Genomic DNA, 21873 nt, shown 5'->3' with positions numbered 1-21873 from the left:
ATCGGTTATACTATGGTATATGGAAATTCAATCTTTGTTAGCACAATCTTCTCTTTTTATTTGTACCCAGTTTCGTGAAAGGATACTTTCTTTTAAAAGTTAAGTGTACTTTTTAGTCGCCAGTCGTAAAATAATTCTTTTGACACAATTCAGTTGCTGACATTCTTATTCTTCTCCACAATACGAGTTTAGAATTACTTTTCAATCAACGAAAGTACGTTATCTTACTCTTTGACTTCAAATTTTCGACATTAATAATTTTCGGACTCACGCCTAACTCGTAATTCTTGTTCTTCGAATCTGAGTGCGTATAACCCATGAAAGCAAACTCGGACCTTCCTCGTTTGGGTTTTATAAAAAAAGTAAAGCGTCTTGGTTATTGGGCAAATAGAGAAGAAGAAGCGGTTGACCTTTGACTCAACATCCTGCCTACACCCGTCCATCGTCCTGCACACTCAGCTCTTCGTACACAATCCGCAGAATGTGGGACTGCTATAGAAACAATCCCCCCTCCAGAGATAACGAAACTGGACCAGGAATGATATTAGAAGTAAGAGACTACTAGTACAGGTCAAGGTCATCAGTGTGAAGAGCCTTGTTACAGAAATCAACTCTCTTCAACGACCAACAAGCGCTCGAATCAAGCAGTGACGTCAGAACCTCTGAGCCTGAACAGTGTGGCTCTCATTTTGAAGGTCGAAACTTCTGCATAGTTTTCGCAGTGAAGATTTTAGCCAAAACTTTCTCTGAGTTCCATCAATTTTGATTTTGAAAAACTGTGAATTTTTTGGTGTCACACGCTCGAATTCCAGAACTCGAGTGATACCAGGTTTTTATATCCTAATAATATTATAAATGCGAAAGTGCCTTTGTTTATTTGTTTTGCTTTTAGTATAAACTATTCAACCTGGTATAAATATAGGCCTATTCTTATTTCGAAAATCCCTCCGGGCTACGCCCCACTTGTCTCTAAAAAAATGCCATCTTAGTCTCTAAAGTTGTGAAATATTAACTGAAAGAGCTTCTTAAATGTAATCAAATGTTCGGTGTAAACATTATGTTGTGGCAGCACAACCATATGTAATGGGTTTACCACTATTTTCAAATTGTTTACATTTATAGTGGGAAAGCATAGAGTAAACGTGATTGTAACAATATTTCATATTTCAACTTTTTCTGCAACCGCTGTTGAGCACAGAGTAACAAAATATCCAGATAAGAAAATAAAAGTTTTACTAAAAATATAGTTTTGACTGTACATTTTTAGGAAATACACAGTATTGGACATAAAATAAAAAGTTGGTATCTAACTTGTTAAGTTTAAAGACTTATAAACCTATCTCAGTTGTCTTATGACGGAAGTAGGCTTCTCATACCTGTGTTTGTATACATATATTCTTGATCGGAAAACAAGGCAAAATCAACTATCGAACAAAAAACACCAAGACCGAAATAAATCAAAATTGCCATAGATATACACTTTTGACATATTTTCTTGATCATTGGCACATTCAACATTTGGGGTCGGAAATATAATTCACTAAACCAGAAGGGAATTATCAACAAGTGAACTTTCCTTATCAACGCCCCCCATCCAACCCTTCATACTCACTCCAATACCTGAAGGTTCAACGGTTTAGGTGATTCATCACGAATGGTTCGTAGCATATGTTACTTTCCTTGGCTTAACCAATCGTAAGGTTTCATTAGGACTAAGGTGGAAGTTCGTCACACAGCACGTCGCGTAACAGGCTTCACTTAGGTTGCTTACGAAGTTTCAAACCTATAGCTCAGTCCACTCTCGGAATTAAAGCAACTTTTGAAAGACAACCATAAAAATTGCTCCCCGTTGTTTGTTTTAAGCTAGAAAACATTTATGAGGTCTTAAAGCTCAAAACTTTTCAATTGGAAGATTTCTGAACCTCTATTTCTTGTGAGTATTTAATACATCCTAAACAACCAAATATGTGAGCCCCCCAAAATGATTTTCTATAGACGCCACTGTTCTGGTATGGATAGTGTTTCGTTGGATACTACTTGTCAGATTGACTACTGTCCACTTGGATAAAGGTTTTTGCCTTTCATGCAAAATTCAGGTCTTAGAATGGTAAATGTTTTGTTTTCGTCTTCGCTAAATTCATAAAATCGCAAATGCCCACACATAGATTATCGTATATGATGTATATATGTCTCAGTCCAGGAGAGTTTGCAAATCGTCTCTGGGGATTATCACTGACTCATCGTTTGTAGACGACTAAAGTCAAACACTGTTAATGCATTTACGTACCGTTTACTCCAAAGACGTCCAAGGTTAGAAAATACCATATTTGCCGAAGCAGGTTCACTCATCTTATTTCTCTTGTAACTTTGTTCTTGATAGACTTTCTTGTCTATCTTGTTGGTCGAACGATTTAAATTCGGATTAAGATTAATGTCGTACACGGTTGTTCACTGAACCTTATGTTGATTATTGCTCCCAAATATAAACTATCACATCCTTGCGTAACCCCAAGAGGGGTTTATTGAAAATAGGTTGGCCCAAGATAGTTGGATTTAAGATTAATGTCGTACACGGTTGTTTACTGAACCTCGATGTTGATTATTGCTCCCAAATAAAAACTATCCCGTCCTTGCGTAACCCCAGAAGGGGATTATTGAAAATAGGTTGGCCCAAGATAATTGGATTAAGATTAATGTCTTACACGGTTGTTCACTGAACCTTAGTGTTGATTATAGCTCCCAAATATAAACTATCACGTCCTTGCGTAATCCCAGGAGGGGTTTGTTGAAACCAGTTGGCCCGAGATAATTGTATGACCCGACTATCTCGTCTGCCCGGTCCGAGGTCGGAGGTCAAGGTCACTTGATGGACGTACAATAGCACTCGTTATCCATTTGACGGGGTCTCGCAATTTCACATGCTTTTCTTCATTGGCTCGTCACTTCATTTTTTGCGACTACAACAGTTTCCAGTCGGCTTTTTACACACGGGAGTGATAGTAATTCCCATTCCAGGTACCGTTTTCCCATTCCTATTACGGGACAAAGTGCAAGTGGTAGGCGAATCACTCTCGGCGGTCGGAGTGTTACACCACAGACTGAATACTCACGCGTCAGAGAGGCCCGCGCGCGCTGGAGGAAATGGCCGAAGAAACCTGAAGACCCTGAGTGAGAAGTGAGTGAGCGACCACAACCGCAGAATTGTCGCCAACTGGACCCTGGTTGTTACAAAAGTGGCGAGAGATTTCTCTTCCTACGTCGTCTATGGCCGTACTGAGCGCTAGGACAGATGTGTCTTCTGGTGACCCCTGGAGGGTTGTGAAGCTGTCCAGGTCGAGAAGGAAACAGCCTTTTATACGATTCATTTACGAAAATAAACAACGACTATGTGATAAAATGCAGCACACGACAAAACACGAAATAATATCGTGGATCTGCAGGCGCACTCCATGCTTCACAGGCATTTCCGTTATAAAATGGGAGATTTTGTATATTATTTCGTATAGGCTAGCACGCGTTTTCATTTAAACTCCCTCAAACGAAATTCTAATATATTTTATGTAATGTATATTCACGTTGGACGAGCCAAATAATGCTTAATCGTTTTTTTAATAACCATGTAAATGGAAATATTCATGTTTATCTAGAAAAACAAAACACGGTTATCGATAATGTGGATTATAGCATTTATCGGTGTTCAATTTTGTCTAAGTTGATACAATAAACAAGTCCAAGTAGCCTACTAGTACGGTCTAAGGGGTCCATTAGTATTGGGTGGAATCCGAGCCTTGGAGAAACCAGTCTTAGTCTGCAATCAACTTCCGATGCTGAATTCTATATTTTCACCGACCAAAGATAACCTGGGTTGAAGAAGAAGTTCTTTGTTTGAAGTTTGTTTTTGACGATGGAAGGATTGTGAATGAAACAGGATTTTCCGGATATTTGCCATCGTCCAGTGATACAAATAAAAATCATTAACACCAAGTTTCGAGATCTGCAATCTGATCTCTTCTTCAGGTAAATAACTGACCCAACACATAGGTTAAAATAAACAAATCATACCAGAGCGTTGTGACACGCGTAAGTCAGGAAATATAACCACCAGTAGATAAAGGCAGATCTGTTGTGACCTGTATTCTGTAGTTCAGTTTTAATAATTAGTGTTGTGTTTTGTTTTTTCTTAAATGCATGTTTTAGAGTTAGTGAAGTTGACACAAACATGGTGGCTGTGATTCCTGACTTGTGCGTGTCACAACGCTCTGATATTATTAGTTTATTTTAACCTAGTCTGTAATTATGTGTTAGGTCATTTATTTACCTGAAGAAGAAATCAGATTGCAGATCTCGAAACGTAGTGTTACTTTTTTTATCACTGAACGATGGCAAATATCCGTACAAGTCCTGGTTCCTTCCATTGTCAAAAATAAACTTCAAACAGAGAACTGTCCAGGTTATCTTTGGCTGGTGGAAATATATAATTCAGCATCGGGAGTTGATTGCAGTCCAAGACCGAATTCTCCATGGTTCGGTTTCCACCCAATACTAATTGATCCCTTTGACCGTACTAGTACTTGGACTTGTTTGTTGTCTCAACTTAGACACGTTCGAGCATCGATAAGTGCTATCTATAATCCACTTTATCGATAACCGTGTTTTGTTTTTCTAGATAAACATGAATATTTCCATTTACATGAGTATTTAAAATAGATTGATTAGACATTATTTTGTTTGTCCAAAGTGAATATAGATTACATAAATACAGTAGAATTTCGTCTGAGGGAATTTGAACGAAAACGCGGGGTTGCCTATACGGAATAATATACAAAATCTCCCATTTTATAACGGAAATGCCTGTGAAGCTTGTAGTGCACCTGAAGATCCACGATACTATATCGTGTTTTGTTGTGTGCTTCATTTTATCATAGAGTCGTTATTCATTTATGTAAATGAATCATATAAATGGCTTAGAATCGATTCGGTTAACTCGGAAATTCGGTTACCCCGTGTTAATTATTCGATACTCGCGTCTATATTTAGTAATATAGGCACAATATGTTGTAATATTAGTACAATTTCTCGTGTATTTTTCAAGTTTCAGTTCTGGGACAACCTCTACACAATCATAGGCAGTTTGATTCTCTTGTACTGTTTCACGTAATCGTGTGAACTACGTCCGAGAGTTTACCAGCAGATTGATAAACCACAACGTTATCAAATAAGCAGCCATTTATCTCACCTTAAGGTAACTTAGGGTCAAAGGACACTTTTGTCGGACTGATAGCGGTTGTGAAACCTTCACATTGAACTTATGATAATCTTCATGACACCTCAATGTCAATACAATTGAAGATAAACCCCTTTGATAGGTTGGTATAAGAATAACGGGGGATTCGCAAATAATTGTAAGCACCATAAATTACTCTGGCATTGCACAAGAACAACGCTAAAAATGCTCAGTCTTAAAAAAAAACTCATCCATTTTCTTCCTTTTCGGCTATATTTATTTTTTATTATTTATTTCCTGCCGTGCCGTATAGTGAAATCGAAACCAGCGAACAAATTAGATTACATGATAGCCTACTGTTTATGCATTTAAGAGCCGGATTTAGTTAAACGACTTTGAGTTTTTTCCCATAAAAACAATGTTAAACCTCGTGCTGTTTTACACCCTTATTTTTAGTAGTATAATTATGGATCATGTCTCATTTTAAAGATATCATAATAATAATATAAATGTGAAAGTGCTTTAGTTTTTTTTCCACGCGTAAACTACTGAACCGATTGTACTGAAATTTTACATGGACATTCTTACGGTTCCTGGGATTAATATAGGCTTATTCTTATTTTGAAAATACCTCCGGGCTACGCCCCACTCGTCTTTAAAGTAACGAAAAATCCCATCTTGGTCTCTAAAGGCGTGTAATATTAATTGAATGTAATCAATTGTTCTTTGTAAACAATGTTTATCATTTTAAATTTATCTTATTTATAAAAATTAGTAAATTGTCTAAATATTAACCCAAGTTTTTACGCTGTTTTCGACTTCAGTGATTATGTAAGTTGTAATATACTATAGAAAATGTCCTAAACATAAGATGTGAATTTGACTGCGAAAACTGCTTTTGAAGCAGTCCTCAAGAACTGTGCTAGATGGAATTCATCTGGAATGTTCTTTTTGAACTAATGTACCAGTTTTAGCACTAAATGTTCTCAAACATGTTAAAAAAAATTACTATAAATTTAATTAAAGACTTACGTAAAACCCATCTTAGTTCTCCTTTGACAGAAGTAAGCTTCTCTTATCTCAGATATATATTTTCTTGACCGGGAAACAAAAAAATCAACTATGGAACAAAACATACCAAGAACGAAGCAAATTGCAATGGCCATAATTATAAACTTTTTGACGTATTTCCTTGATCGCGGCAATGAGGCAAACTAAATATTTGTATCGGAAATATAATTCACTTTAACCAGGAGTGGTCATAACCGTGCAATGCCTATTAAATTGCGTTCAAAGCAGCGGGCATCGGTTAGCAATGCAGATTGTAGTCTAAATTTTACTATAGATTTAAAGACTGATATGAAACATACATTATTTGACAAAAATAGGCTTCTCAGAGCTGTGCATGTAATATCTATTTTCTTAATCAGAAGAGAGGAAAAATCAGTTTTGGTACAAAAAAACACACTTTAACATACTTTCTTGATCGTAAGACTAAGGCAAAGTCAAAATTGGCGTCAGAAATATAATTCTCTCGAACTAGAAGTGCTCATTCAAGTGAAATACCTTCGAAATTGCGTGCAAAGCCGCGGGTAACTGCTAGTAATCATCGTTAAAAAAATGTAAAAAGCATAAACTTTACATACAAATTTGCAAATTAGACATCTCCCATAACTTTACAATCACAAGGCCATCACGCTGTATGGGGATTTAAATTGTTCTCATGGAGAAAAACTCAAGAACGATTTACTCAAGCCAGCTACTACATACAGCTTTTACATAAGCATATTGTTAAAGAATTATTCGTGTTTATTGCCATGTCTAAAAGCCTACAACACTCGGTTCCAGCATATCATTCAGTGTGAAGGCCAAGGCCCCCCTCCCCCCAGCCTCCCTGGAGAAACTATAAAGTCCTCTAATAGGGTAATATTTGTACTATCACTTCAGTATTAAATCAGACTTGGAATGCGGTACCGAGATAATGCGGTTAGTTCGACAGCGGAATGGTGTGGCAGGTCCGCTAGTCGAGTCCTGACCTGGTGCTTTGAACAATGTCTAGAAGTCGCGTTTTAGACTCATGGATTTGATTAAGGATTAGATCCGACTCCTTTAAAAAAAAAAATATAAACCATTAATACAAACTTAAAAATTAGATGCTCATTGAAATCTGGCGTTGGATCAAGTAACACATTTTAGGCCTCGCAAAATTAAATTTATTATTAGAATATGTGTTGTAATTCACTAGTGGTATTAAATTCAAATATTTCCAATACTCCAAGAATCTTCAAGTAGCCCATTGCCTTTAATGATGTAACAGTCTATGAGAAGATCAAATCTTTTGTCACATGAAAGAAAGAAAAAGTGATTATAAATACATTACAAAGAAGAATTATTGATTACTTATAAAGTTGGCTTTCCTGAGAATAGACCTATGTTCAATATAACTAGTTCTTTCCTTAAAACTAGATAGTTCTATATCAAATCTTCGGTTTAGAGTTGTTATCTATTTAATCTTATTGTAATTACCTCATTTTTATGAATTCGATTAAAAATGGTGGATATTTGTATAAGTTTTACATGCGTTTTATAGTTTTCTGTAATGTATTTATAATCGGTGTTTCCCTCTATTTACGCCAGGTAGGAAACAACCATGATGTTACAATTGGAACAGGTTTTAGCATTGAATGCGATGTCTTCTCATGGACTGATACACAATCGAAGGTTATAATTGAGTGGACTGTGACAATAATACGAAATAATCATAGTGAAATTAATTCATAAAGGTCTGCTCATCACTAGAGCATTGCAATAGATTATAATTATTTAAAGAATGTAATATAGCGGTTTCTATACGTCACTGAACAGAACTACTAGCTTTACCGTACAAAATTTCTGCTGTACAGACTTCATTAGTCTGCTTAGATATCTAAGTTTTAAAAGCTGAAGCCCAATTCGGAATTGTTACCCAGAGAGAAACTCGCCTAAAATATAATAATAGAAAGTAAATCGCGGTGGTTATGTTATTTCTGATGAAATTAAGTGCGTTTCTAAGTGCATAACGGATGAAACATAATTAAAGTTTACAAACGCATGTTTCTTTATATCCAATGTAATCATAATTTTTAATCTGGATAAAATGTTTACGGAAATCAATTTACCCTCTTTACCTCCGTGAAATATGGGGTAATAGCGTAATTGTAAAAGCATACGTATAAAATACCCAATGTTAAAAAACAAATATACTTATTTTTACCGAACAAATAAAACTATGAACGCTTGAAGAAAAGTGTTTTCAAACTCTACTGAGAGTCCAGAGTAAACTTGTACAGTTTATCGGTTTGCGAATTATGTCGCGTCCAATTTGTGACAAAGGCCATTGTTATTTATGACATAAATCGCTTATCACTCGAGATCCTGTTAAGTTGATACGATTGTGCAAACAATGGGATTTCACGTGAAAGATCGATTACAGTGTCCGCTATCGGTTGAGACGCAATCTATAGATAAGATAGGCGGACTCTCACAGCACTGTAAACAGCACTCAGCTCTCGAGATGTGTCATAGACCACTAAATTACGATCATATGCTGAGCGTCCCAACCCCGTTTGGCGGGTTATCTCGCGACTAGTCTTGTACTAAACGACAGTATCGAATATCTTAATGTGTGTTAATGAACATTAGACGTGAACTTCCGTTGTTCATTTCCGTCGGCATTAGTTTGAACAATTACGAACGTTTGGGAAATGTTTGCTTAATAAATTCACATTTCTGCGACCAAACAAGTGTTTCATTATTTTTTATGTAATTTATCTATGTATTTCGGGTGGTGAAACTGTAAAATTCCAGGACGACAGGTTATGTAACAACGTAGTTCATTTTAATTTTAAAAGCTGTAATTTTTTGCATTTTTTATTTTGCGCTAAGAATAAAATATTGTTTTTGTTACGATTCTTTCCTGCAAAATGTCTACTGCAATTAAGAAATGTACATATATGTATTTTTGGTTTACGTACAGCCAAGAATTATATCCGCTCATTGTGTTATATCCGCTCATGACGTGTTTAATTTGTAGGCCTACGTCACACTTCAAAATGTTAAGAGACAACATTCGATAACAATAGGCTATATGTAGATAAACATTCGATGTTACTTTTTAAGAAAAGAAAATCTAATCGTTCTTGTTTTGATTAAGGCGGTGAATTCGATGTTTCTTTTGGTTCCGGATATAATCGGAGGTTTTATCACGTAGAACTAAATATTTGCCCCTAACGCATTGCACTGTAAATGCATTAATTCCTCGTCAGTGTTTGTACAATATAAATGTTAATTAAGGGCATGCAGAAAAAGTAGTCTATGACGTAGTCGTATAAAACACAAACAAGCAGAGCACAGGTACAGTTTAATTTCCTTGTGATTTCGTTGTTCCCGCGTCACAGAAGCTGTCTGGCCAGCCGCGCGCGTCAGGGGACAAAAACGGGATTGATATATGTTACCTTGACCTTGGACTGAAACTGAACTGAGGAGAAATGGAACTGGACAAGGAACGAGCGTCACGGACCTGCGACATCCGGGCATAACTTCGCGTAGCCAGCCTGCTCTGCACTTGTTGAGCTAGGACTGTGCTACTGTAATTAGTAAATTTGGAACAGTTTTAATCTGCGGTTTTTTTCGAATCAAGTTAATCCAAATCCTCTAAAACACCAATCATGTCCTGGTCAACGTTACTGGTAACTTGATAAAAGCTTCGTTCATTTTTGATCAGTCCTATAAATTTTGAACAGACGTGAATCACGTCTAAATCAACTCTCGGATGGATATATTTGTTTCATCCTAATGGCATCTTGTTATGCTAGGATATGCTCAAGGACTAGAAATTCTGAATAATATTGTTTTATACATACTTTTTAATCTTGACATAACTTACTTTGTCTATATTTATTAAGTATTTCACCGTGAAAATGTGAACTAAAATCAAATTCATCATGCCATTGTTGATCAAGAAGGAATTCGTGTTGTCAATAATTCAATTAAATATAAATTTCCGGAATATTTTAAATATTTGTCTCAAATTATGTATTTTTTTATTTCGCAAAGATTTTATTAGTACGATGTGAAATTTTAAAGTCATGTGATTGTAACCTACATAGTAGGATGTGTTTCCCGAGTCTCATGTTATTGGACGTGAAAAAACACAATATTACTGAAATTCAGTATTATCAACTTATCACTCAAGAGAGAGAGAGAGATTAAGATTACGTAAATTTTCATTCCAAACATCGATTTCACAAATTTTCGTAAAGAAAATAATAAAACCCTTATATTACACACAGTATCGTCTGAAATGGCTTTAATCTAAATGTTAAAAAGACCTCTAGCCAACTTAAATGGCGTCGATTTTGTACTAAAAATAACGTTAGAAGACATGCTCACGCGTCTTACTCGCAATGATGCACATTTCACAAACCATGTTACAGTTGACTGTTTCAGGACGGCACTGGTACAAATTCCGTAAAATTTATGTTATTATTGGGCGGCGAATTTGATCGTTATCGTCTAATTTCTTAAGGAAAAAGGTTGGTTTAATTTTCGTATTGTTGTTGATTACGTCATACATATCCGGTTATCTTCATTTTGTGTACATCCGTTTTAGTCCACCACGCCATTATCGCTTCTATCCGAGCATGCCGTTGTTGCCTGTGCTGGTGCGACGCAAATTGCACGCGGGGCTTCACCGGAAGCAGCGCTGCGGATCCTGTTGGTTGCCACGGCAACGGTGGCACGTCCGTTTCGTTGATCAATGCCGTGCCGATGTCGAGATAATTTCTTCTGCGACGTAGCAACTTGTTACGCTGATTGTATAGGCCGATAAAAATTCGTCTTTTAGGCCACTAAATTTCGGACCATATCAGTATACCAGGTAGAAATAGCAACTGTGAGGACAACTCAAGGTCAACGAAACATAATGTTTGCTGCATAAAGAATTTTGAGGTTATGTTCCAAGGTGACATGACCTCGTACGTTTCGGTACTCAATATTTACAAGGACATTCACTCTTTGTGATGTGTCTTTTTAACAAAAGACCAAATATTTTCCGCACAAACCGTTGATCATGTTCAGTCTTTTCAAGATTCATATCTTTTGATGGTGGGGTGCGGAGGGGGGGGTTTGTCGTGTAGCTCTGCTGAACATTATTTTAAGTATTTGGCTGTTTGTCCATTTTGTGTATGTCAAATGAAGTTTAAATTATGAATAGCTAGAAAACAGAAGTACAAATTGCGTTGAAAAATCTTCTCCCTCCCCCGAGGGGAATATCGGGGCCAAAAGTAGTTCTTATTAACGTTGAATTATACCCCGAATTTCCCTTTTCTATCAGTTTTGATTCAACAGATAGTAGGAGCGAACGCCACATTTCTATTTCAAGCTTTCAGAACTGCTTTACAACAACAAAAATATTCACTATGTATTTTAAGTTAGTTGACTCAGATTTGCAAGTTATCTAACTCAAATTAGTCCAAGTATGCAATAGTTTTTCATGCGAAGAAGCATGAAATGTTCTAAATTCACGAAAATTCATTGTAACGAATAAGAAAGTTTTCACAGTATTGTTTCAGTTTTGTTTACAAATTCAAAATTCATGTGACGAAATACGTTTCGAAGCAATGTTAAAACAATTATGGTAAATAATTATATTAAGAAACAATGCTACTTCTTGAGTTTACGCGGACATAACATTTACGATTTCCGGTTTTCAAAGCTTCGACAGATTGCGGCGTATTTTGAAATATTTTTGTTTCTCTCTTTATTGCGGTTACTGTTATCAACTACTATTGGTGTTATTTAATTTAGTTTTTAATAATAAGTTTGTTTAGCTGTAGTTGAAGTTGGCATTCGTATGTTATCATGTGTCCAAGACAGCGGTATTATCAGTAGTAAAGTGATCACGTGGAGCAGAAATGGAAGTTCGCGAAATGCAACAGAGAACAAAATGACGGCCGTCTGATGTTTAGTTGATGGAGAGTTAGGCTACATGCAGCATTTTCGAAACCTGCCGACCTATCAGGTGAAACTAACCTTGCTCCAAAACTGAGGGCAGGTTTCACGTTCGTGCGGTTAATTGTTGGTCCGTGTCAGTACAAAGTCCTCAAAGTCAAAGATAACTAAACCGAAGATACAAACTTGACCTTGCAATGTCGTTGAGACCGATGGATCAAACGTTATCGACAGTGTCAAGGACCATGGGCCATAAACCGCGCCTGTGTTTGTTTTCTTGTAACAACTTGCTGATAATGACGATCGGCTGCTATACTTGATGTTACATTGTAATGGTAGAAGCGCTTGAACTAACCATGAACTGTAATAATGTTTTTTTTATTTGTTGTAAAGAATTAAAGTATAAATAAACTAGGCTTTATGTAATAGGAAGTCAAAATAAAGTTTTTTGGTTTAACAAAATTATTATAACTGGTATTAAAAGGATCCATCTTTCAATCATAATTGTATTGAGCCTCTTCCTCTCTACTATCTTTTCTAGAGAATACTATCTGTTCATTTAAAGCATGTTCAACCACTGAAGACTCTTGGAGCAATTGGACAAATTTTTTAAATAGTAGTAAATGTTAATAAAACAATACTTTTCCCATATTGTTTATTTTTTGGACGAGGCCTTTGAAACCAAAGGTTTCATGATCAGGTTTCATCATCTCCACAAATAAAGATTTACATTATTGTTATTAGGTATACATATTACAAATCATATATTATATAATAAATATTATATCATATATATTATTATAATATATTTATAATAATAATAATGATATAATATTATTATTATAAATAATTATTATATTAAATATTATAATATCATATATTACAAAAATTTTGGAAATATTTCAGCCAGTATGAAAAATTAGATATGACTACAGTTTAATTTTTGAATAAATTGAGAAGAAAGAAGACTGGAATGTTCAATAGGGCCTTCTTCATTGTTTATGAGTTTTTCTTTATTTCTGTTTATTTGTAGTGGTTGCCATTCAAATAAGTTCATTGAATTTTGTACTTCTTTTATTAATTTTAGATTTTTAATTGATGTTGTGTCCTGATTCAATGCGATGCTTGGCTACAGCAGATTTTTCTAGTCATATATTATAATGTTTCATACTGGCTGAAATGTTTCCAAAATCTTTGTGTTTGCATGTTTACACTAAATGGTATAATTTAATACTAAGTTAATTGTTATAAAAATAATGTATATAATTATTTATTTGTGAAGTCGCCTAATGATGAAACCTTTGATTTCGAAAGGCCTGGTCCAAAAAATAAACTATATTGGAAAAGTATTGTTTTATTAACTTTTACTACGTGATTGTGTTGAGACTCTTCCTCCTCTGACATACAGTACTTACTCATAGGGAAAACTGCAACTTCTACATGCTTACCAAATGCATTTTTCACTCACTATTAGAAATTTCTTAGATATCGCAAATCACAACGACTAATTCTGGTATTTTCTCACTCTATTTTCAACTGGTACAATCTAAGTAATAAAGAGGCAAATTTCACAAAAATGTTTTGTTTCAGAGTACTGAAACAGAGGATGCCGGCACGATTCCCAGAGGTGCAACACCAACGGCAGGAGGTGGGAAGCCCACTGAGCAACGGCTCATACAACGGACAGCCGTACAGTCTGGACGATGAGGTGGTCATCACAGGACTCTCCGGGCGGCTCCCGGAGAGCAGTAACATCCAGGAGTTCAAGGATCAGCTATTTGCTGGAGTGGACCTCATCACAGACGACGAAAGGAGGTGGCCCTCCGGTAAGTCTGCGGAGAAGTTTGGTGGTAGACTAAAGATGAGACTTGGTGAAGAATCGGTTTGGCTAATTTTCAAATGAAACGGATTATTATCGTCATAATGCAATATACATGCAGCACAAACATCATAATCAATTTTTAGATTTTAGGGAAGCAGACCCCTCTTAAGGGGTTAAACCAGGGGTACATTCAGATTCTTGAGTATCATCTCTTCCTTTGAAATAAAATCTTTACAAATTACTAGTATTAAGTATTATTTTGCTCAGGATGTGTTTGGTCTTACATTTCACTGCTCAGTACATTACTGGTAATTGGCAACTCCTGACAAAAACTGGCATAACTGCCTTAATTTAAAAATGATAATGTCTTCCAGGACTTAAAACATCTGAGAAAAGGTTCACCTAATAAAGCAATTACTTTTTATGAATATAGATACACATGTTATGGATGTAAATAATATCAATGGCTAAAACTGCTGCTCATGGAAAAATATACATTGAAGCATAATTTTATTTTTACCAGCCATTATGCCACTGTTTGGAACTAGTTTTTAGGAGTTTTATAAAACAAAAATATATATTTAAAAGCGATATGTTAGAAGTTAAAAGATGTGATTGATCGGTGTTTATTAAGGAAGAACAGTGTATCAACAGCAATCAATAAAAGTTTTAATTTCAGCTAAATCACAAAAAAATATAGAATTTCTTTGCATTATATCATGAAGATTAACAATAAAAATGTATTTGATCTTAAGACATTTAATTATTAGTATAATCATTTTCTGATATATGTAGATGCAATAAAATATTTAAAATATGTACTCAAGTAAATGGAAAATTTAGTAGAATGTATATTAATTTTGTTTAGAAAATTACAAAGATTTGAATAGAATTTGTTCTGCACAGTTTCATTTTAATTGTAACATCATGCAATAATTTATTTGTAGCAATTTAAAGAGGTAATTGTCAAAGCTACGACCTGTGTCCTCAAGGCATTAACTGACCAGGATAAGGTGTCTGCTACAAACTCTGCAGATATAGGCTGGTGTAATGTTTGTCGTTTAAAAGTGCTTTGCAGAGAGTTCCAGGAATGTTGAGCCATGGTCGGTGACATAATGGCTGACCAAGGCTAGCATGATATGCTAAAATGGTTATTTTCTGTTGTCCACATTTCTGCTTGACATGTTCGAGTGACGTCAAAACCTCTTTCGTCATTAGAAATAATGAGTTTCAAATTTTTATTTAGTAAAGTACAGCCTACAGTGTGTGGAGATTTTTCCTGGTAACCTTATTATAGCTTATAAATTGTTTTGGTGAAGCAAGCCATACAACACAAATCTATCCAATTTATAGGATATCCATTGGTATCCATAAAATATACACAGGATATCGAAATGTCCCGATTCTGTATATCCACCATGTATATCCTGTAGCTTTTCTGTGTAAATTTATTAAATCAAGCAGATGTACACTGTAATATATATTTTAGATAATTCATGGTAATTTGAATTGAATTGCATTATGGACTTCCTGTATTCAACTATACATTGACTGGAATAAATTTTAAAGTGTTCTTTTTCTAATTTCTAGAAAAAAGTGATGCCTAGAAAAAATTTTAAGAAACCAAAAAAATTGAATTGTTAATATTTATTGTGGCCTTGTTCAAGCAAACCATTTTATGAAAAGATTAGTGTTAAATATTATTCAAAATAATAGCATTATTAATGATTTGATTCTCAAAATTTAAATTAACCAATAAACTATTTTAAATCTCTTTACTTCTTCAAAGTATTGAAGCTTCATTGTAAGATTTTATAAGAAATCAGGTTGAATTAAGTAATGCAATCATCATTAATAACAGCTAGTTTAAAAAATGCAGTAAATTTTTAAGCATGACTGCCAGATTCTTGGAAAGAACAAATTGTGTTACAGATGGTTTTGTTTCAATTTTGGAAATATGTTCTGGAGGTATCAAAAATGCTTTTCCTCAAAAAATAAATGGAGAAAGAAAACGTATTTTAGTAATAGTGTAAGATATATACTTATAGTAACTAAAATTAACGTTTACCAACCATGATGCAGGTATGTACGGGCTGCCGACACGCACTGGCAAGCTCAAAGATCTGAAGCACTTTGACGCCACGTTCTTCGGTGTTCACGCCAAGCAAGCCCACGTCATGGACCCTCAACTCCGCATGCTTCTGGAGCTTACTCACGAAGCCATCATAGACGCCGGTCAGTCATAGTTTAGTACCATAAAAGCTTGAGATCGTAATTAAAACTCATCTCAATTTTTTATAACACCCAAAACGTGGTGAAATGCCCTTAGGGAGTCTGTTTTTATGGTTCAAGCACTTATTTTTTGTGATGTGTTTAAAAGTTAGGCAGTAAACTTGTGTTAGATGATATTTTTGAGTAGTTAATCAGCTTTGATTTACTATTAAATAATTGTATATAGTTGCACAGTGTCAGGTATTGATAGGAAAATATTAATTTTCATCACACAAAAGAAAAGTGGTTCGAGATCAAAGAATTGGACCAAATTGCCAACCCTAAGTTTGGAAAACATAGCATGACGAGAATTTTCAGTGGACATTTATGAGTAATATAAGAAAATATTTCCACTACAAATCATTGAATTTGTCCAATAAAAAGGGAAAAATATACTGAAATATTATAAATTTAACTGAACAGTAAGTAAATAAATAATACATTTTATCTTCAGTATGATTTTACTGCAGAGAAACTTTAAAACGTTTTTATAAAAGTATATACCATACCTAAAATCTATTAGAATTTAAATCTGATAGGATTAAATAAATCTATGTTACAGAGTGGGGTTTAAATATTGGTTTAAACTATTAAAACTATTTAAACTTATTAAATTAAAAACTACCTTATTAAATTGATATTTTTTCCCTATTTTACTGTCAAAATTTGTTAGCCTGGGTTTTGAATGGCTACTGAAAGAAATGATTTTCTATTTTATTATAAAAAAAACATTTATTTTATCCTAGGGAAATAGCATTTTTTTATCACTCAAAATTAACATGTCAACCTGGAAAAAATACAATTTGTGCTTGCTTAGAGGTCTTACTAAAGTTGGTAAGTAGTATTTGATAACTGAATTATCAAATCTTGAGTTAGCTAGAGAAGAGTTAGTGGTAGAGCTGCACTTGGTTCATTCAATATTACTAGGACTGGCCATCAGACAGTGCTGTATTTTTTATCTCCGATTTGTTTGAACCAGGTATCAACCCCCAGTCTGTGCGGGGATCTAAGACTGGAGTGTTCATCGGAGTGTCAGCATCAGAGTCTGACGAGTTCTGGACCGCAGATCCGGAGCTGGTGAACGGTTACGGACTCACCGGCTGCTGCAGAGCGATGTTCCCCAACAGAATTTCCTTCACCTTCGACTTCACAGGTAACCGGACAAATCTCTGAAGATTGTTGAATATATTTTGATTCAAAAGCATTCTTGATAGTATTGTTGCCATAATGTAGAATAAAAAAGTTTAAAGTAGATTAAGTTTTTATTTTTATTTGATTTACATTCGCAACAGTATTTAATTTGAGGAGAAACACAAAACATGTCAATAAAAAAGGCTTTTTTATTTATTTAATTTTTTACTTGATCGCCCCTCAAAGTAGTCTCCTTTATTTGCAGTATGCCATTTCCAACATTTCTCCCATTTACGAGAAGCCTTCTAGGATGGTTTACAGGTCTTTTGTCACTTTGGTTTAAATTTCCTCTTCGATTTGGGAACATCGACTTTGGAAATGATTCAGTAATGTGTTTAAAGCTCTTATGAGAAAGCTCTTGAGAGCATCGCTTTCAAGAGGGACGTGAAGAAGTGGTTGCTGAAGCACCCGTTTTACACAATTGATGAGTTAACAAAATGGATCAATAGGATTTGAACGCTTGAACATCTTGGTGAATTTGTCCTGTACTTTTCTTGACTCAATTCCATAAAATTTTGATACCATTGTAATTCTCAAAGAATGTACAAGCAAATATATTGTCTTATTGTCTTACAAAAACATCTTGTCCCCATTGATTGCAAAATTCTACCATATTTTCGTTAAACGTTCATTATTTGAAGCTAAGAGAAAAATGTTAGAGGTTGAAGAGAAACTGCACAGTAAACAAGAGGAAGAGAAGAAGAGGGATGTGTAAATTTCAAATCGTGGATTTCATTATAATGGACAAACAATAAACTTATATTGGTGCTTCAGGTCCCAGCTACGCCATCGACACAGCGTGTTCCAGTTCGCTGTTTGCGCTCCAACAGGCGGTGGCAGCCATGCGCAGTGGTCAGTGTGACGCAGCCATCGTCGGCGGTGTCAACCTCTTGCTCAAGCCTACCTGCTCCCTCCAGTTCCATCGCCTCAGCATGTTGTCCCCGCAGGGCATGTGCAAGGCTTTTGATGCCTCAGGTGATTAGACTATCTCTAGTCTTGTTTTATAGTAGCTACTATTAATGTAGTCTTTATTATGTAAAGCTTATTAAATATTCTAGATGAACAAAGATTGTGTACGGATTTTGTGTACGTTTTGTACGTTTAACATTTTCCTCCCAGATTTTATTGGATTTAAATTTGTATATTTTATTATCTTATCTTTTTTCATTTGTTAAGCAATCAAGTACTTATTTGACTTTGATAAAAAATTCTAGAATGCATCAATGTCATCTATAGCATACTGAAAAGACAATATTTAATAGTGTATACCTACTTTAATATTGTGCTTAAAATTCTACAGATATTGTGTGATGTGCAAATATAGTAAAAGGGGGCTATTAGGTTTTTCAAGTGTCAGATCCAGGGTTAAAATGACTAAGTTAAACATTGTAAAAACTGAAGAAGCTTATAAAATATGTAAAATCGCTCAAGTCTCGAAGATGATATTACATTGTTACTAAGTTTTATAATTTATCCACATCAGAAACTTTTTTCAGCCGTGATAAATTTCTGGGAACCGTGTCTTTGACATTAATGATAGAGTGGATCGTTTTACCAAAAGAAAAATCTGAAGCCTTTTAAAATAATCAGGATTAACAGTTCCGACTTACAGCTAACAGCTCAGAATAAGGATTTTCTAGCTGAAAGAGATAATGTCCTTTACAAAGGTCACATGTAGAATTTTAATTTTAAACTTTGACCAATCAAAACACTACACAAAAATATTAAAAAAATTTTTTTACAAAAACTACTATGTGGTGTTCAAAGAAATGGATAATTCATTTTTATAGACTGTTTTTTGAAGTTTAAAATTCTTTTCAGTTCAAGTTGGAAGAAAGTATACCACAGTTGTTAAAATGTAAGAGCAAAACAGGCACTTGGATCTTAAGTAGTTGACCACCTTAGTAAACTCCGGAATTTTGAAACAAAGATTAAATCCGAATTTAAATGACTTTTTCACCAGACAACTGTTGGTAGGTAATGGCTACGTGAGGAGTGAGGCCGCAGTGGTAGTTTACCTCCAGAAGGCGAGTGACGCCAAGCGTGTCTACGCTACCATCGTAAATGCAAAGACCAACACAGACGGCTACAAGAGCCAGGGCATCACATTCCCCATCGGAGCGATGCAGAACCGGCTAATCCGTGAGGTCTACGACGAGTGTGGTGTTAACCCTCACGACGTCGTGTACGTGGAGGCTCACGGTACTGGCACCAAGGTAAGGCCATTAGAAATTTTGAATGGTCACGCAAATTTAGAATAGTTAGAACTGGTAGGCTGACAATGATGGTGTGTTTCCAATGATTCTTTATAATTGTGAGTGACTACTTTCCATTTTTAACCCCTTTACGGTTTTTGATATAATATTAGGTTCATATCGATCACATAAAACAGTTTTACTGACGTAATATTACGCATCATTATATTGTTCCTGTATTATTATCTACCATAATATTGTGCAAAAAGCATTTATGACAACCTTGTATTGCACAATTAGTTCTGGCGATTACTACTAGGTGTCAGCACTTCTTGGTCCCCTGTCATGAGTTTTTACACCTCGCTGTAGTCACACAATGCAGACAGTTAACACGTGTTGTTGTGGCATGTCATCCGTCCCGGAGTATTTTATGGTTTTATTTTAATTGTTTATTGTGCCATGGAAATATTCTATGCAAAAACAGATGCCTTTGTTTGCATCATGATGACTCATATATGGACAATGAAAATGACTTAGCAGACAATATATAAAAAAATATTACAAATTAAAAAATTGACGCTAAAAATAACTTTGCATAAAAAAGTATATAAATTCTACTACATGCCTGTCTCTGTAAAAATCAGCAAAACAACATAGTTTATGGATTCACTGAATATCAATCTCATTATTTGGCTATACATGTACTTGTATGTTTTTAGATGGAGCTTATATTGGTTACTGATAACTTAATTACATTAAAACATAAAACCAATATTTAATACTTTTATTTTTGTGAGGCCTTTCGATAGCAAGGTAATTAAATGTACTTGTATGTCAATTAGTAATGTAATGTTAGACTGCATGGTTTAATTAACATAACTTTCCTCGCAAGGTTGGAGACCCTCAGGAAGTCAATTCAATCGCTGACTTCTTCTGCAAGGACAGACCGACTCCTCTGCTGATCGGTTCGGTCAAGTCCAACATGGGTCACTCGGAGCCAGCTTCTGGTCTCTGCTCCATCGCCAAGATCCTCATCGCCATGGAGGCTGGCGTCATCCCCCAGAACCTACACTTCCAGAGTCCCAACACCGACATTCCAGCTCTCAGCGACGGCAGGCTTCAGGTCAGTGTTACCAACTACTAACAAATTTTATAGAAATTATCTAGTATGTAGTAATTAAAATTTAGTAAAAAATACTAAAATTTAATAATAGTAATACTTCGAAAGGAAACAAGAATAAAAGAAATAAGAATATTCAGTTGTAATTGCTTAAATTATCAGCAGATTTTATATCAATAGATAGAGCAGATTAATTCAAAATTTCAACATAGTGTTTGCACAATGAATCTAGAAATAATATATGTTTACGTGGTTAAACGCATGGCAATTAAATACTTACACGTACCAATATTTTTTGTGCAGATTATTTTCATATTAGTAAGCCTGCAGTGCAGTGCCCGTATTATTCACTTGGTTACAATTGACAGTCCTAATAGATAGAGCGATGTGTTCATCGACCGATGTGGACCTTTTCAAAGCAATGTTGATTTTTGTGTGGATTAGAAAATAAAATATACATTACTTATGGTTAGAGTACTACAAGAATGTAAGATTTATATAGTTAAATTTTTATTCACTCTAAAAATATTTAATATTAATTGTAAATAATTACAAATATTTATATTACAATTTTAAAATTTTATTTAGAAAAAATATACCTTCTTTTGTAACGCTAAATTAGTTTTAATTTTTTTCATAATTAATTAAACAAGTTAATGTCAAGAGTTAAAATTAATCGGGTACAAACAAATTTATTTACAATATGCTGTATAAACCCGACAGGTGGTCAACAAGAACTGGCCCTGGAACGGAGGATTGGTGGCCATCAACTCGTTTGGCTTCGGTGGCGCCAACGCTCACATACTGCTGCGCTCCAACAACAAGCCCAAGGCTCCCGCGATACAGGACAGCATCCCTCGCGTGGTGGCTGTCAGCGGCCGCACGGAGCAGGCCGTCAACAACTGGCTGGACAAGGTACTGTAGTGTTACACGTTCCGTAGGAGTTTTGCAAGCATTACGATGAAAGTAAATAATAAGTATATAAAATTAACAAAGTGTAACATGTTATGTATATAGTTTTTTTCAGCCAAAGCTAGGGAATAAAAAAAATAATAATTAC

The 21873-nt window shown here is 35.0% G+C and overlaps 1 protein-coding gene across 3 annotated transcripts in view; it reads left to right on the top strand.

Annotated features, from left to right (window-relative positions):
• Positions 1 to 21873, top strand: part of LOC124353516 (fatty acid synthase) — a 51254-nt gene that overhangs the window by 5107 nt on the left and 24274 nt on the right. For all 3 annotated transcript variants that reach the window (XM_046803387.1, XM_046803385.1, XM_046803386.1), the window contains exons 2-8: positions 13805 to 14040; positions 16119 to 16271; positions 17287 to 17460; positions 18273 to 18473; positions 19476 to 19714; positions 20586 to 20816; positions 21537 to 21728. In XM_046803387.1, the coding sequence (XP_046659343.1) occupies positions 13821 to 14040; positions 16119 to 16271; positions 17287 to 17460; positions 18273 to 18473; positions 19476 to 19714; positions 20586 to 20816; positions 21537 to 21728 (1410 nt within the window). In that variant the 5' untranslated portion in view covers positions 13805 to 13820. The remainder of the gene's footprint in view (positions 1 to 13804; positions 14041 to 16118; positions 16272 to 17286; positions 17461 to 18272; positions 18474 to 19475; positions 19715 to 20585; positions 20817 to 21536; positions 21729 to 21873) is intronic.

This window comes from Homalodisca vitripennis, chromosome 2 (genome assembly GCF_021130785.1).
Source record: "Homalodisca vitripennis isolate AUS2020 chromosome 2, UT_GWSS_2.1, whole genome shotgun sequence".
Classification (NCBI taxonomy): domain Eukaryota; kingdom Metazoa; phylum Arthropoda; class Insecta; order Hemiptera; family Cicadellidae; genus Homalodisca; species Homalodisca vitripennis.
The sequence above is the reverse complement of the archived record's forward strand: the minus strand, read 5'-3'. Positions and strand labels throughout refer to the sequence as shown.